Below are 12,136 nucleotides of genomic sequence, written 5' to 3'. Positions count from 1 at the left end.
TTGTATTGTATTGTTACATTGTGCCGCATTGTATTTTGTCGTATTGTATCATATCATTCTGTTGAATCATATTATATCATGGCATATATCGTATCGTTTTTGTTTATTTGACAATTATTAAAATACATGTAGCAGCCATGTGGTCCTTAATCTCAGCACAAATTATATACTTGAACCACAATTTAATTAGCCTTTATTGTAATCCGTCATATTATCTTGTGTTTTATATGGTCTTATGTGGTTCCCCAGTACCTGCTGCATTTAGGCTTCTGGGCTCTTGTTGGCATTGTGGTGTTTAAATTCTCAATCAAATTGCGCTTGACAAATATTAAAATTGTACCTGTAGCAAAGTGATATATCTATTTATTTACCATTTTGTCTCTTGGACAGAAAGAATACAAAGTGAGGCTAAAATGAACGACTGGAGTCTTGCCTCTGCAGATACTGAGCCTGAGGAGACCGGTAGAGACACAGACACTCAGCGGCCCAGAGAGTGTGACAGTTCTTGTTCCCCTCTGTTCTCTTTGAAAATGTACCTGAGGAGGTCTTCCTCTGCAGAATCCTCCTCCACAGACTCTCTGTCGTCTTCTCAGCAGAGCAGCATGGGAGGTTAGTGACACCAGCACTTCATCACACCCATCTGATGCCCTCTGGCTGCACATGGCTATTGAAATTATTGAAGGAAAAAAAATCTTGTATTGAGTCCTCAGTAAAACTGTTATGAAATGAACTTTTTCATCCAAACATAGCTTTTCTACTGATGAAATAAATGATGATTAATATGCAGAATAATAATGCCATAGACCACAGACAGAATAAAAAATTTGACAAATTGCAAGCTTTATGCCTCACCATGCTGTGAGAATGCTTAAATACAGTTCATATAATCAATTATGAAAATGTGTGAATAATTTAGAAACTGAAAGTACAGCAAAAAAGGGGAAGACTAATGCAAAAAACGGCCACCAAAGTAGACTCGCTACTATAGATGCAGCAGCATAAGTGATTACACCACAGACTGTTCATGTTCTCATGCACTTCTATCAAATGAAATATTAAATTAACTGGTAAGTATTTAAATTAAAGAATTAGCTCAACATTTGAGGCTTTCTTTCCAACAGAAGAAAATTGATGTTAATGTCTGTACATTTAAATATAGAGTTGTAATCACAATGTGGTTAGCCTAGCTTAGCATAAAGACTTGAAGCAGGAAGAAACAGTCTGGCTTGTTTGCTTATCAGAGATTGCATATCAGCATATCTAGATTGATAGATAAATAGATGTTTTGCATATTCCATATTTGCGTTACATTTGCTCATAAATTGGTACATATGATATCTTATGAGATATTACCTTTATATTTTGCGCTGTGAAACTGTGGCAGTTACTGTTTGCGACCATCAAACTGCTTACAGTTTTACATGTGGTTAAAATGATACCACTTGGTTAAGTTTAGGCAAAAAAACTACTTAGTTCAGGCTGCCCTCATCGACTGTTCCTAGGTATACCTATGAAAAATAAAGCACTGAAATGCATAGGCAGGAAGTGCTTACTTTGAGGTATGTAGTAGTTATAAATACCAATAAAATTAGTTTAGGGTGGGTGATGGATGACTGAAACAAACACAAGTCTTTGACCTCAGAGACCAGTGTTTGTGTCCCACTTCAAATTAAACTTGTTAGTAGTAAGTGAACATGTAGAAATTTTACTACAGCAGCAGCATTGACTTTTAGCTGAACAGGGAAACCAACAAGCATCCTACACTGACTTTGTTGGTCTTTACACTATGCTATCTGACTCTCTCTTATGCTCCTGTCATAATAACTATAGCCACGCCTAACAACAGGAGTAAATACTGGGTGCAATAAGACTCATAATAATTTGGGTTGTATATGAATTATAGTGCATTCATTTCATTGGTATAAAGGCTAATACATAGTCCGCAGGAACAGAGAAATTTGTTTGTTTTCTCGAGATGGTGAGAACAAGAACAAAGCTAGTTCTGGCCAGGACTTCATCAGAAACTCAAGCATAAGTCAAATTTCTGACCCATCACACAATTGTTTTTGGACAAGACACGAGAAAAAAGTTCTGTCCAGATGATAAGTCAAGATAAGCTGTGAGAACTCCCAAACCAGGGAGAGAGAACACATTTTTTCTGTTCTTGCAGAGTATGTATTAGCCTTAAATAGGAACAAAGGATAAGTACAGCCTGTTGGGTTGAACCTACCTTTGGTCTTTTTGTGCAGTTGTCTATAGATCAGCCATTCCTTGGTTTAAGAGACATAATAGATTTCTGTCTAATCGTCATAAATACATATTATATACCAACAACGTAGATATAATTTTCACCTGACATGGTTGACTATTAACAGCAAACATTTTTATTTACCATAGTAAAAGTACAGGTGTTGCAAATAACACTAACGATGGCGGTATTATATTCAAGGGATCCGGTGAGGAAGCATGCTCAATACCAGGAACCTGAAATTAAAGCAGCAAAATGGAATGCAGCCATTATGTATTCCTTGAAAACGGCCTGACATTAACTGATAGAACTTATTCATTTAATTTTGAATTTGCCACCACATGTACAGTATGTATTCTATATCCAAATCAACATCGTAAATTTAATTTATACAAGTCTGAACAATTTCAAATTTGGCATAATTCATCCTGATACAAAGTATTTCTCCTCAATTCAGAATGATTATGTATTGCCAACTGTATTTTGATCCATGTGCATATAGAAAAAATAAATATGTAGAGGACTGTACTGCCCTACAAAGCCTAACTGCAGTAACTACATTTTTGGTCGAAATTGAGTTATAACTAAAAATTAACTCCTTGATGTCTGTTTTTTTCTTGTGACAAATTTTTAGATTTCAATTTTGCTTATTTTCAGAGAAATAATGATATAAAAATTGCAGTAACTACAAAATCCAACTCAAAACCAAAGCAGACCGCAGTAACTGCACTTACTGCGGTCTGCTTTGGATATATATACGAATTTAAACATAAAACCAAAGCAGACCGCAGTAAGTTCACTTACGGTCATTGTGTTGAATAGTGAAGACAAGAATAACAGAAATTATAAGTCTATTTGATAGGGAAACTATCACTATATAGTGATTAAGTAAAAAAGTGAGATAAAATTATATTAAGACTAAATTATAACATAACTTTATAATATCAAGTCTAAAATACACAAATCTTTGAATAGAGTTGTTAAACACTTTTAAATACACTTATAACAAAATCAATTTGAAAATGTTTATTCACTGAAAACAAAATATAAAAGCTGAAAGAAGACAACAACATTGTAGTTACTGCACTCTGCTTTTGCATTACTATGAGAACCTTTTACAGCAATGCAAAACCAGAGTGCAGTAACTACATTTTTGGGGTCAAAGGTAAAAAAAATCATCATGATTTTTGAGCATAAAAATTACATCATCAATACATGCAGAAATAAGTGTCATATCACTTACCTACCTATTACCCATTTGGCTGGCCGGTTCAGAAACGTTCAAAAACTTTAAAGCAGTTTTTCTCAGTTTCACCCTTTGCGTAGTTACTGCAGTTAGGCTTTGTAGGGCAGTGTACACCCTTGTAGGAGGGGTGCCTTCACCGAAATTCATTGCAACACAAGCCATAAGGACTTCCCTACAACATGTCTTTGGTGAGTAACTGTTCATGGTCAGTGTCATTTGATGATCTCATGCTTCATAGCACCCATGGGGGCACCATTTGGCAAAGGCTGCTGGGAAGACACATAGCACATTGTTTCACTGCAACCACAAGTCAACTTAGAAATGCTCCTGGCAAAGTATACAGGAGAGACTTTTAGTAATTGATTATGTCTCCAAACAGCTCTCTTGCTTGTCTCTCTGTGAGGGATCAAGGCTTGATTTTCTAAATTATGCATGTGTAAAGGAAGGGAGGGAGGCTTTTAAAATGTTAGAGATATAAGTGAAGAGGACCTCTTATAGCATTATGGCTGATTTATATCCCAAGATGTGGTTTAAACACAATTCATCACACATCATCTCAAAGAGGTTATTGCAAACGTGTGAAGAGTAGAGACTCTTTTCTTTTGAAGACCAAAAAAAAAAAATCAACTAATATCTTCTTACACGTTGGTGTCACTGGTGGGACCAGGATCAGTTGATACAGCTGTGCATGTCTGTGACAGTTCAACATTGTGTGCATAAGATTTCTCTATGCTATTTCTCGCTTGAAATTATGTATTGCAAATTCACAAATGTACAACTTCCTGTGTCCACCATGTGGCGCTAAAGAACACACGCTAACTAAATGTTATGTTGCTGTACACCACCATGTAAGAGACTGTAACTCAGTGTGGGTGTTTACATGTCTTCAGGACTGGACTCTTATTCAGCCTGTGAAATTTGGAGCAGACTGGACAATGTTAAGTCAAGTGACAACGTTTATCCACAATAACACAAAAGCTTTGCAGTTTTAAAAAGTGCCATACCTATGAAGTGCCTCAAATGTCATGTTGTCATATGGCCTATGACATCATTGTTTGTATTGATTATTCTTATGAAATCAAGCTTCATATTAGTCAGAGGGTTATAGCAGTCAAATTTGAAGCAAGCTGTTGAGCTGTTTGAAAAAAGTTTGAATAAAAAACACACAAAATTCAAAACGACCGACTTCTGGTCGGCAAAGTTAATGACAGCCGATGTAAACATATCCAGAATAATGAGGGCAATGTAGGTACCAAATTTTGTAAATATATGAGCAACTTTGTCCCCACAGAGTCCTCTATGCAATAGGAGGCACAATGGAACCTGCTAAACACACATTGTCCCAATTGCTCCAAGTTTAGAGTTTTGTAGTATACCAAGGGTGTCGAAATTCCTTTCAAAGCAATTAAGTGGCGGTATAGAGCTGATGTGCCACACCCAAGCCCAAACAACACATCCAATCAAAATAGTTTATTGTTTGAACACGGGTGCAAAGTTTCTTGTGTTTTTTCCCCATCCTAAAGTCTTCAAGTCCTACAGAACCTGAGATGGCTGACAGAGAAAAATGTTTAAAAAAAAAATCTGTGTTCCGAAAGATGAAAGATCAACTACCCCGCCAAATGTCATGAACATAACAGAAAACTTAATGAAGATAATAAAGCAAACCATGCTTTGAATGTCCTACCTTACTGTGTGTCTTCCTCAGTTGACTGTGCAGGATTTGTCCTGAACTGTCTCTTCTGCCGGTTCTACGAAATAATCCTCATGCTACCGGCCTCCTGTGAGAGAGTTGTCAATCACTGCTGCCCCAACTACAAACATGTCGTCACCGCAATGGAGTCTGCAACTAACAGTAACGAAGACTCGCACATGGATTGGGACTGTGGTCTGTTCAATTCCTGTCACGATGCAGGTGACTGCCTGGAGCTGGCTATGGAGGTCTCTGAAATATGTTATCACTAGTGGGAAACTAATCACCAACCAGGAAGCCGGTTGGATAATCAAAGATCAGACTGTCCATGTAAAGTGGAGGATTACTAAGGGCTAAAACACACACACACACACACACACACAAAATTTTAATCTGTAATATGCATCATTTGTGATATTAAAATTACAATAAATATATAAACTATCCACCTGTTTATGCATCTAACCATGTGTTTATATGTCTCCTGAATGTATGAAACAGTATTCAGCCAGAATATTTTATACTGCTGCTTTAAGAATGGGTTGTTGATCACTGATTGATGCAAGCTGCCCTTGTAAATAAATATTTCTATATCTCTGACCTCGTTCTAGTTGGTTGACACACATCATGGCTGTAACAATCGCCATCCACTCGAGATATTGAATGAGTGATTCCTTAACAGGCAGATTAATGTACCGTCTTGAATTTAAATTGTACAGTACTGAATCACTATGCAGCAACGGAGCACTGTCCCCACAAACAACACACGGGCCTTGAGGCATATGAATGCCGTCGCTCCTCTGTTGATACACACACTGACACACCAACAAGCACTCCAGCTTCAACATGATAGTCTTTGTGAAGTACGGAAAAAAAATCTTGAAGCCTGTCCCCTGTTGAGCATGCCTATTTCAGTTCAAGTGCCACTGGAAACACAGGAGCTGTTGGATATGGCATTTGTAGGACACTTGTCCTTGTCGCTCCCCTCGACCTCTGTTCTCAAAGATAGTTCTCTCGAGTGGTAGATCACTGTTTGGATCACTTCAGTCTGAAATATGTCCTTGTCACATAATGGGGAAATGGACACAGGAGCATGGCTGTGATGTCAGTGTGAGAACAGTATACAGGACAACACTGTACTTAAGCATCATCTGTTTCCCAAAGAGGTCAGTGTGAGAGCTGAGGCGCACAACACAGTGTTAGTGGATTATCTTCCATTACCAAACATTTGTTTTCTGCCATTACATGTAAAGACCACGAGAGTAACCTCACTCTACAAACAAGGAGACTATTATATAGCAGTTGTCAGAAGCACCGCAGTCTCCCGTTGTCGCAAAAACACACTGTGGTAATGGTGTGGTAATACTGTACAAGTACAGTATAATCCAAGGATGAAAGCTTGTGTTATGGATCTGAACTGCAGGGGATTTTGATAATTCACTCTTATGTGTAAAGCAGATATATGAGAATGACCCCAAAAATGTCCCATATATCGTTTGCACAGCAGCTTATTACGATGCATATAAGGTTTATTGTTAGGTGGTAATTATGGTAGAAGCAAAAGAGGAAGTGATTTGGCAGTGATGGTCAAATGAAGCTTCAGGAAGATTTGTGAACCATCCATTCCACCATCCATGTTTATTCGCTTATCCAGGGCCGGGTCAGGGGGGCAGCAGGTTAAGCAAGGCATTCCAGATGTCCACCTTTCCTCCTATCTTTGTTAACTATTTTCCTTATTTTCTGAGCCCACTAGATAGCAATCTCTGTTCAACCAAGGAGTGAAAGCACACTGAATTACCATTCATTGAGCGTTTTCCCCAAGAGTGCCATCTAGTGGGGTCAACAAACACAACACTTATTTTCTGGAAACTGCAGTGAACATCCCTTATTTTCAATATACCTAGGGAAGCTATACATTTTCTGATTGCCCTAGTTCTGTAGTTTGTGGTTGTAAACTTTCATGAGGCTATGATTATCCTAGAGGTCACAGCAAGTCACTTTATAGTGGGTTCAAGTTTTTAAAAAAATGCTGTCATGCAAAGAAACTGACTAGAGGAACTAACATCAAATTGTCTAAAATTGTGCTCATTGAATCTCAGCCTTCCAGTCATACCCAATTTATGCAATTCTGTTTAGTGACATCAGTATGCAAAAATCTTCAAATGAAATTGGAAAAAATAACACATTTGTACTACATGAGAAAAGCTACATAGTTTCTGCCTCAAACTGCATGGTCTTAGCTTAAAGTTGGCATGCATTTAAAGAGGAGACTTGTACCCATGGAGGTCAAGGTACCAGTTTGAAAATGGCCATGGCAGTGTTTCCCTTGTGAAAATATAGCTTTGAATCAGAATCAGACATCTTTATTTATCCCCAAGGGGGCAGTTAATTTGCAGCTTTCCCAGTCCATACATCCATACATACAACAGGCAACTAGACGAGTATTACTTCACTGCACTCCCGACAAGATATCATGACACGGTACCAATGGATTCCTTAGGTCGTCAAGTTACACCGATGATACCAATCCATTTTCTCCGTGAAACTGGAATTATAACAACCTCTGAAATAAAAAAGGCTGAATGTTTTTACATTCTAATAGAATCCTTATATAATTAGCTTTCTTGTATCACATGGTCACATATCATCTTAAGAAGCCTATACAAGGAAGAGGTGCTTCGTTCATGAGTGAATGATGTTAGGGTAAACAGTCTCCTGGTTAAACCTCACCTACTGAAGCTAGCCAGTTAACATGATGTGTTACATCACTGCTAACTAGTATGTAACAGATTGCACAACAATCACCACTTTTTTGTGTCAGGAGGCTTTAAAATAGGTGCTCTTTTTGTAAATAACATAGTCACAAGGAATTGGAAAACTCTTATCAGTGAAACATAACCTGTTGAGTCTAAATAAAAAACATCATATTGTGAGCATTGAAAAGCTGCTATTCTCAGCAGCGACATTCAGTGGAGGACACATAACCTGTTATAAGACACACAAAACCCACAATCATGTAGTACTTTGACAATAATGTGCATTTTTTTCTATATTACCCATTGTAAGAGCCAATTTGCTTTGAATGGTTATTTGTTTGTTTGTTTGTTTGTTTGCACCTCCCACCACCAGGTGGAGAAGAGTGCTCATTATGGGTTCTGATGTCATGAGTTAATATAAGGCACCGGTGCATTACTGATGGTGGTGAGATGCCCGAGAGGCACACAGTTTTCTTACTTTTGCAGTGACCCGATTGCTACTCAAAAAAGAGGCCACCATTATGATGAGATCCCGTTTATAGTGTTTTTACGGCAGAAATGTGATGTATACATTGGAAATATAAGTTTATTTGTTTAAGAAAGAAGTATACCTTTGTTTGGAAATGTTACAATAAACCCAGTTAATTGATATACGGAAACTGGACATTTCATTTGTGCACGTAAAACACTACAAACGGGATCTCATCATAATAGTGGCCTCTTTTTTGAGTAGCAATCGGGTCACTACACCCATGTTTACATTGAAGACAGGCTCCAACCCATGTTATCTGTTACTCACTGTTGAACATGTCAGACCTATGACAGCATGAGAAATTAAATTTTTTTAATGTTATGTTATGTTATGTATTTGTTTTTAGCACTGAATGCTTCATTACTTTTCTCTTACTTATGTCAATAGATTGTATGTCCAAGTGGTAACCATGACTATTTGGATATATTATATATCCTGATGACCTGAGATGTTGGTCAATATTATTGTACTGGCTTAAGATCTGAGCCTTAAGAAGACTCATATTCAAGAAATCTTTGCAGTATTTTAGGATAGAGGAAGAAAGTTGTTTGACAGGTAATATTAAAAGCAGCTGCAGAGATAATAATCCAAATCCTCCATCTTTTAATTATTATAATACTTTGATCAGTTGTGTTGAAAGTTGCAGTTTAGTCACACAGCACAAACAAAGATTAGTCTGCATCATCAGGAAATCATCAGCAACTCTGAGAGAGGCAGTCTGTGTTCTATTGTTTTATTAAAACCAGACTGCAATATTTTGTTTAAATTCTTATGGAATTAGTTTCTTCTAAAGGAAAACAGAGTTTTTAATACAGAGGGGTTACACAGTACATAGAAAGGAACATACATGATACCATTTATTTTACTGAAGATCACTTCACTTTCTATGTCGGGGAGACCGGGGTTGTTTGTCACACTTTTTACACTCGCATGAATTCCTAATCATTAAAACATCTTACCATCAATGTTTGTGCGAATTCATAATATATATGCACAGTGAGTTATTTACAAACAGAGCCATTTGCTCTACGATACTAATATAAAACTAATATGTAACCATAATGATAAATCCAAAATTGACTGTTTTATATCCATTTTTCTGTATTGAAAACTGTTCACCAGCTGTGCATGATGGGTCTGTGGACCAATCAGAAGCTGTGTTTATCACTGTGTGGCAGCTCTGCATTGCATAATTATCCTATCCTCATTTCCTCCAATCTATATTGTTCAGACAGCATCCAAAATAATGAGTAGAATTGCGTAGCCCTATGATGCATTGACCCACAAAATTGGGAAAAAAAAATACCTTAAAAGGTAATAATGTATGAAACTGAAGCCTATGACCACGGTTGGGGTCAGAGGTAAAAAAGCTCACAAATTGTATGACCATCCTCTTTTTTAATGATAATTTTTATTATCAAATGCCTAATGGCCTACAAACATTAATTACAAAAACAACACCAACATGAAAAATTAAATAATTGGCCGCACCCCAATGTTTTTTGTCTTTCGCTAAACTGGCAGCTAGAAGTAAGCAAGAATCACAGTAAATAAATTATATCAACATGATAATAGCGCCCTCTGGTTTGCCCTCAATAAGCACTGTGACAACCAGCCTACTGTATGTTCTCTTTGATAGGTAGGAAAACATGTATTTTCAGATGGAATCAATCCTCTTACAGCATATGAATTCAGCTCTAATCTGTGACCACAGTAGACCCCCTGAAAGCTGGACAGGAGCTCCGACAGCACTGCACAGACTACAAAAAATAAATGTAGACACTGCACATGCTGTGCAAAATTGTATGTTGTGGGTTACATCTACTGGGAACGCTGCTTGTGACCAATTTTCTCATTACCTGGTGCAGCACAATTACAAAGCTGAGTGCTCGAGCTGATACTGCTCCATAAAACCTATTGGAGGTCCTTTGTGGTTTTTCGAACATAAAGTGCGTCTGCATAAACAGATGCCAGTTTTAAAGCGAAAACATCTGCACATCTTAAACTCGCTGGATCTCTTTCAAATTACCTGATAGCTTTGGGAGTAGCTTCAGCTTTTTTAATAACATCCAAATGGTCTGTCCTTTACTGGCCGGGCTCAAATGCGGGCTCCATCCCGGCCGGTCGAGCGGATGTGGACAAGGTCAGGTGGTTTTCACTGCTGCACAACACATGCATGCACCTTAATGGCTGCTCAGAGGATAGTGTTAACCCATTAGCTTGCATACTGCTTCTCTAGTTCTCAGCCTAATTCAAAACACTTGTGTAGAGGGTCAAAAAGAAACTGTAATATTGGAATGATTAAATGTGAAATGTGTTGTTGCAAGCAAAGCACTTCAAAACACCGCACACCATGCCGCTGTTGTGTTTAGTGACACAAGACTCGCATTAACAAAGTGATCTAATCGCGTGCTGCTTCGCCATGTTTACATGCATCTCTGCTCACTAATCGGATATGAGGTTTCTTCAGAGTTCAGGCCCTGATCGCTTCATTAGTGTGAAGCTGCTCTTCCTCCAGAGCACACAGCACTAATACCATCTCCCTTCAGACACAGCGCTGCAGCCCAGAGTGGCCTCCCGAGGAAGCAGCACCATTAAATATTAATGCCATGTGTTTAGAGGATTTTTATTTCAAACAGCGGGTTTGTCAGCATCTTATGTAGTGTTCCTTAAGATTAAGTCCATGTGGAAAATGGGGTCCCGAAGCTTTGCGTAGCATTGTGCCTTCAGAATAATTTAAGCCTGTTTTTCTAATGGTCTTTCTGTGTTAATATTGCCAACATTTTCACAGTGATTTCTTTTTAAGTAAATGGAGCATTTTTAAGTGGCTGAGCCTTCTGTACCTTCCTGTAGCTGTCACAAGGTGAAGAATGTTTGGGTGCATACGACCTGACGTCATTTGATGCATGTGTTTCTCATAAACCCGTTTTGCAGTTACACCCATGATGCAGAACACTGTCAGAGCAAAATAACATTTAGATTCACCAAATTATGACATTAGAAGACAGTAGGGCTGGATGATTTGGAAAAAAACATCCAGTCAAAATTAGTTTGACTGATATTGCTATTGCAATATGATTTATGATATTGAAGGGAATCATAATTTTTACATGATTATTCTCAGCTTCATGAAAAACATAGAAAAATAGTTATGCTATGATTTGTTAATGATATACCTAAACTGGTTATAAGTCACTATGCGTGGACAGTGTTTGCTTTAAAAAAAAGAGAAAAACATCATGAAAGTAACATATAAAATGTTTTAAAATTGATTTATTTGTTTTACGGGACATAACAGATTCGACACAACTTGATAGGAATTTATATTTCACTAATGTAATGTTTTTAGTCACTTTTGTTGATCAGATACAGGTAGTAGCATTGTAGAAGTTGAATTATATCAGGTATTATCTATAATTGTAAAATATAGTATACCTTAGGAATTCAATGTGTCACTCATAGCACACAGGGATCGCTTAGAGTCACTTATAATCACATTATAATGCAATATAACACTGATTATAAGAAAAGATTGTAGATTGGTATGTCACTGTTCTGAAAAGCCATTCAAAGCCGTAAAAGAAATCTGAAAGCTCCAGTGCAGAGTGGGTTTGTGAGTCCAGAAAGTGAAAACATACTGTAACATTGGTGTAGACATTATTGT

The 12,136-nt window shown here is 37.5% G+C and overlaps 1 protein-coding gene across 1 annotated transcript; it reads left to right on the top strand.

The window, feature by feature from the left end:
- The first annotated feature begins 413 nt into the window (after nt 1–413).
- mdfic2 (MyoD family inhibitor domain containing 2) lies at nt 414–5,456 on the top strand. Its single transcript, XM_059327999.1, has 2 exons — nt 414–600; nt 5,200–5,456. Exons 1-2 carry the CDS (start codon nt 414–416, stop codon nt 5,454–5,456), a joined length of 444 nt encoding a protein of 147 aa, XP_059183982.1.
- Nucleotides 5,457–12,136: the final 6,680 nt, after the last annotated feature.

The sequence above is a fragment of the Centropristis striata genome, chromosome 3 (genome assembly GCF_030273125.1).
Source record: "Centropristis striata isolate RG_2023a ecotype Rhode Island chromosome 3, C.striata_1.0, whole genome shotgun sequence".
Taxonomy (NCBI): Eukaryota; Metazoa; Chordata; class Actinopteri; order Perciformes; family Serranidae; genus Centropristis; species Centropristis striata.
The sequence above is the reverse complement of the archived record's forward strand: the minus strand, read 5'-3'. Positions and strand labels throughout refer to the sequence as shown.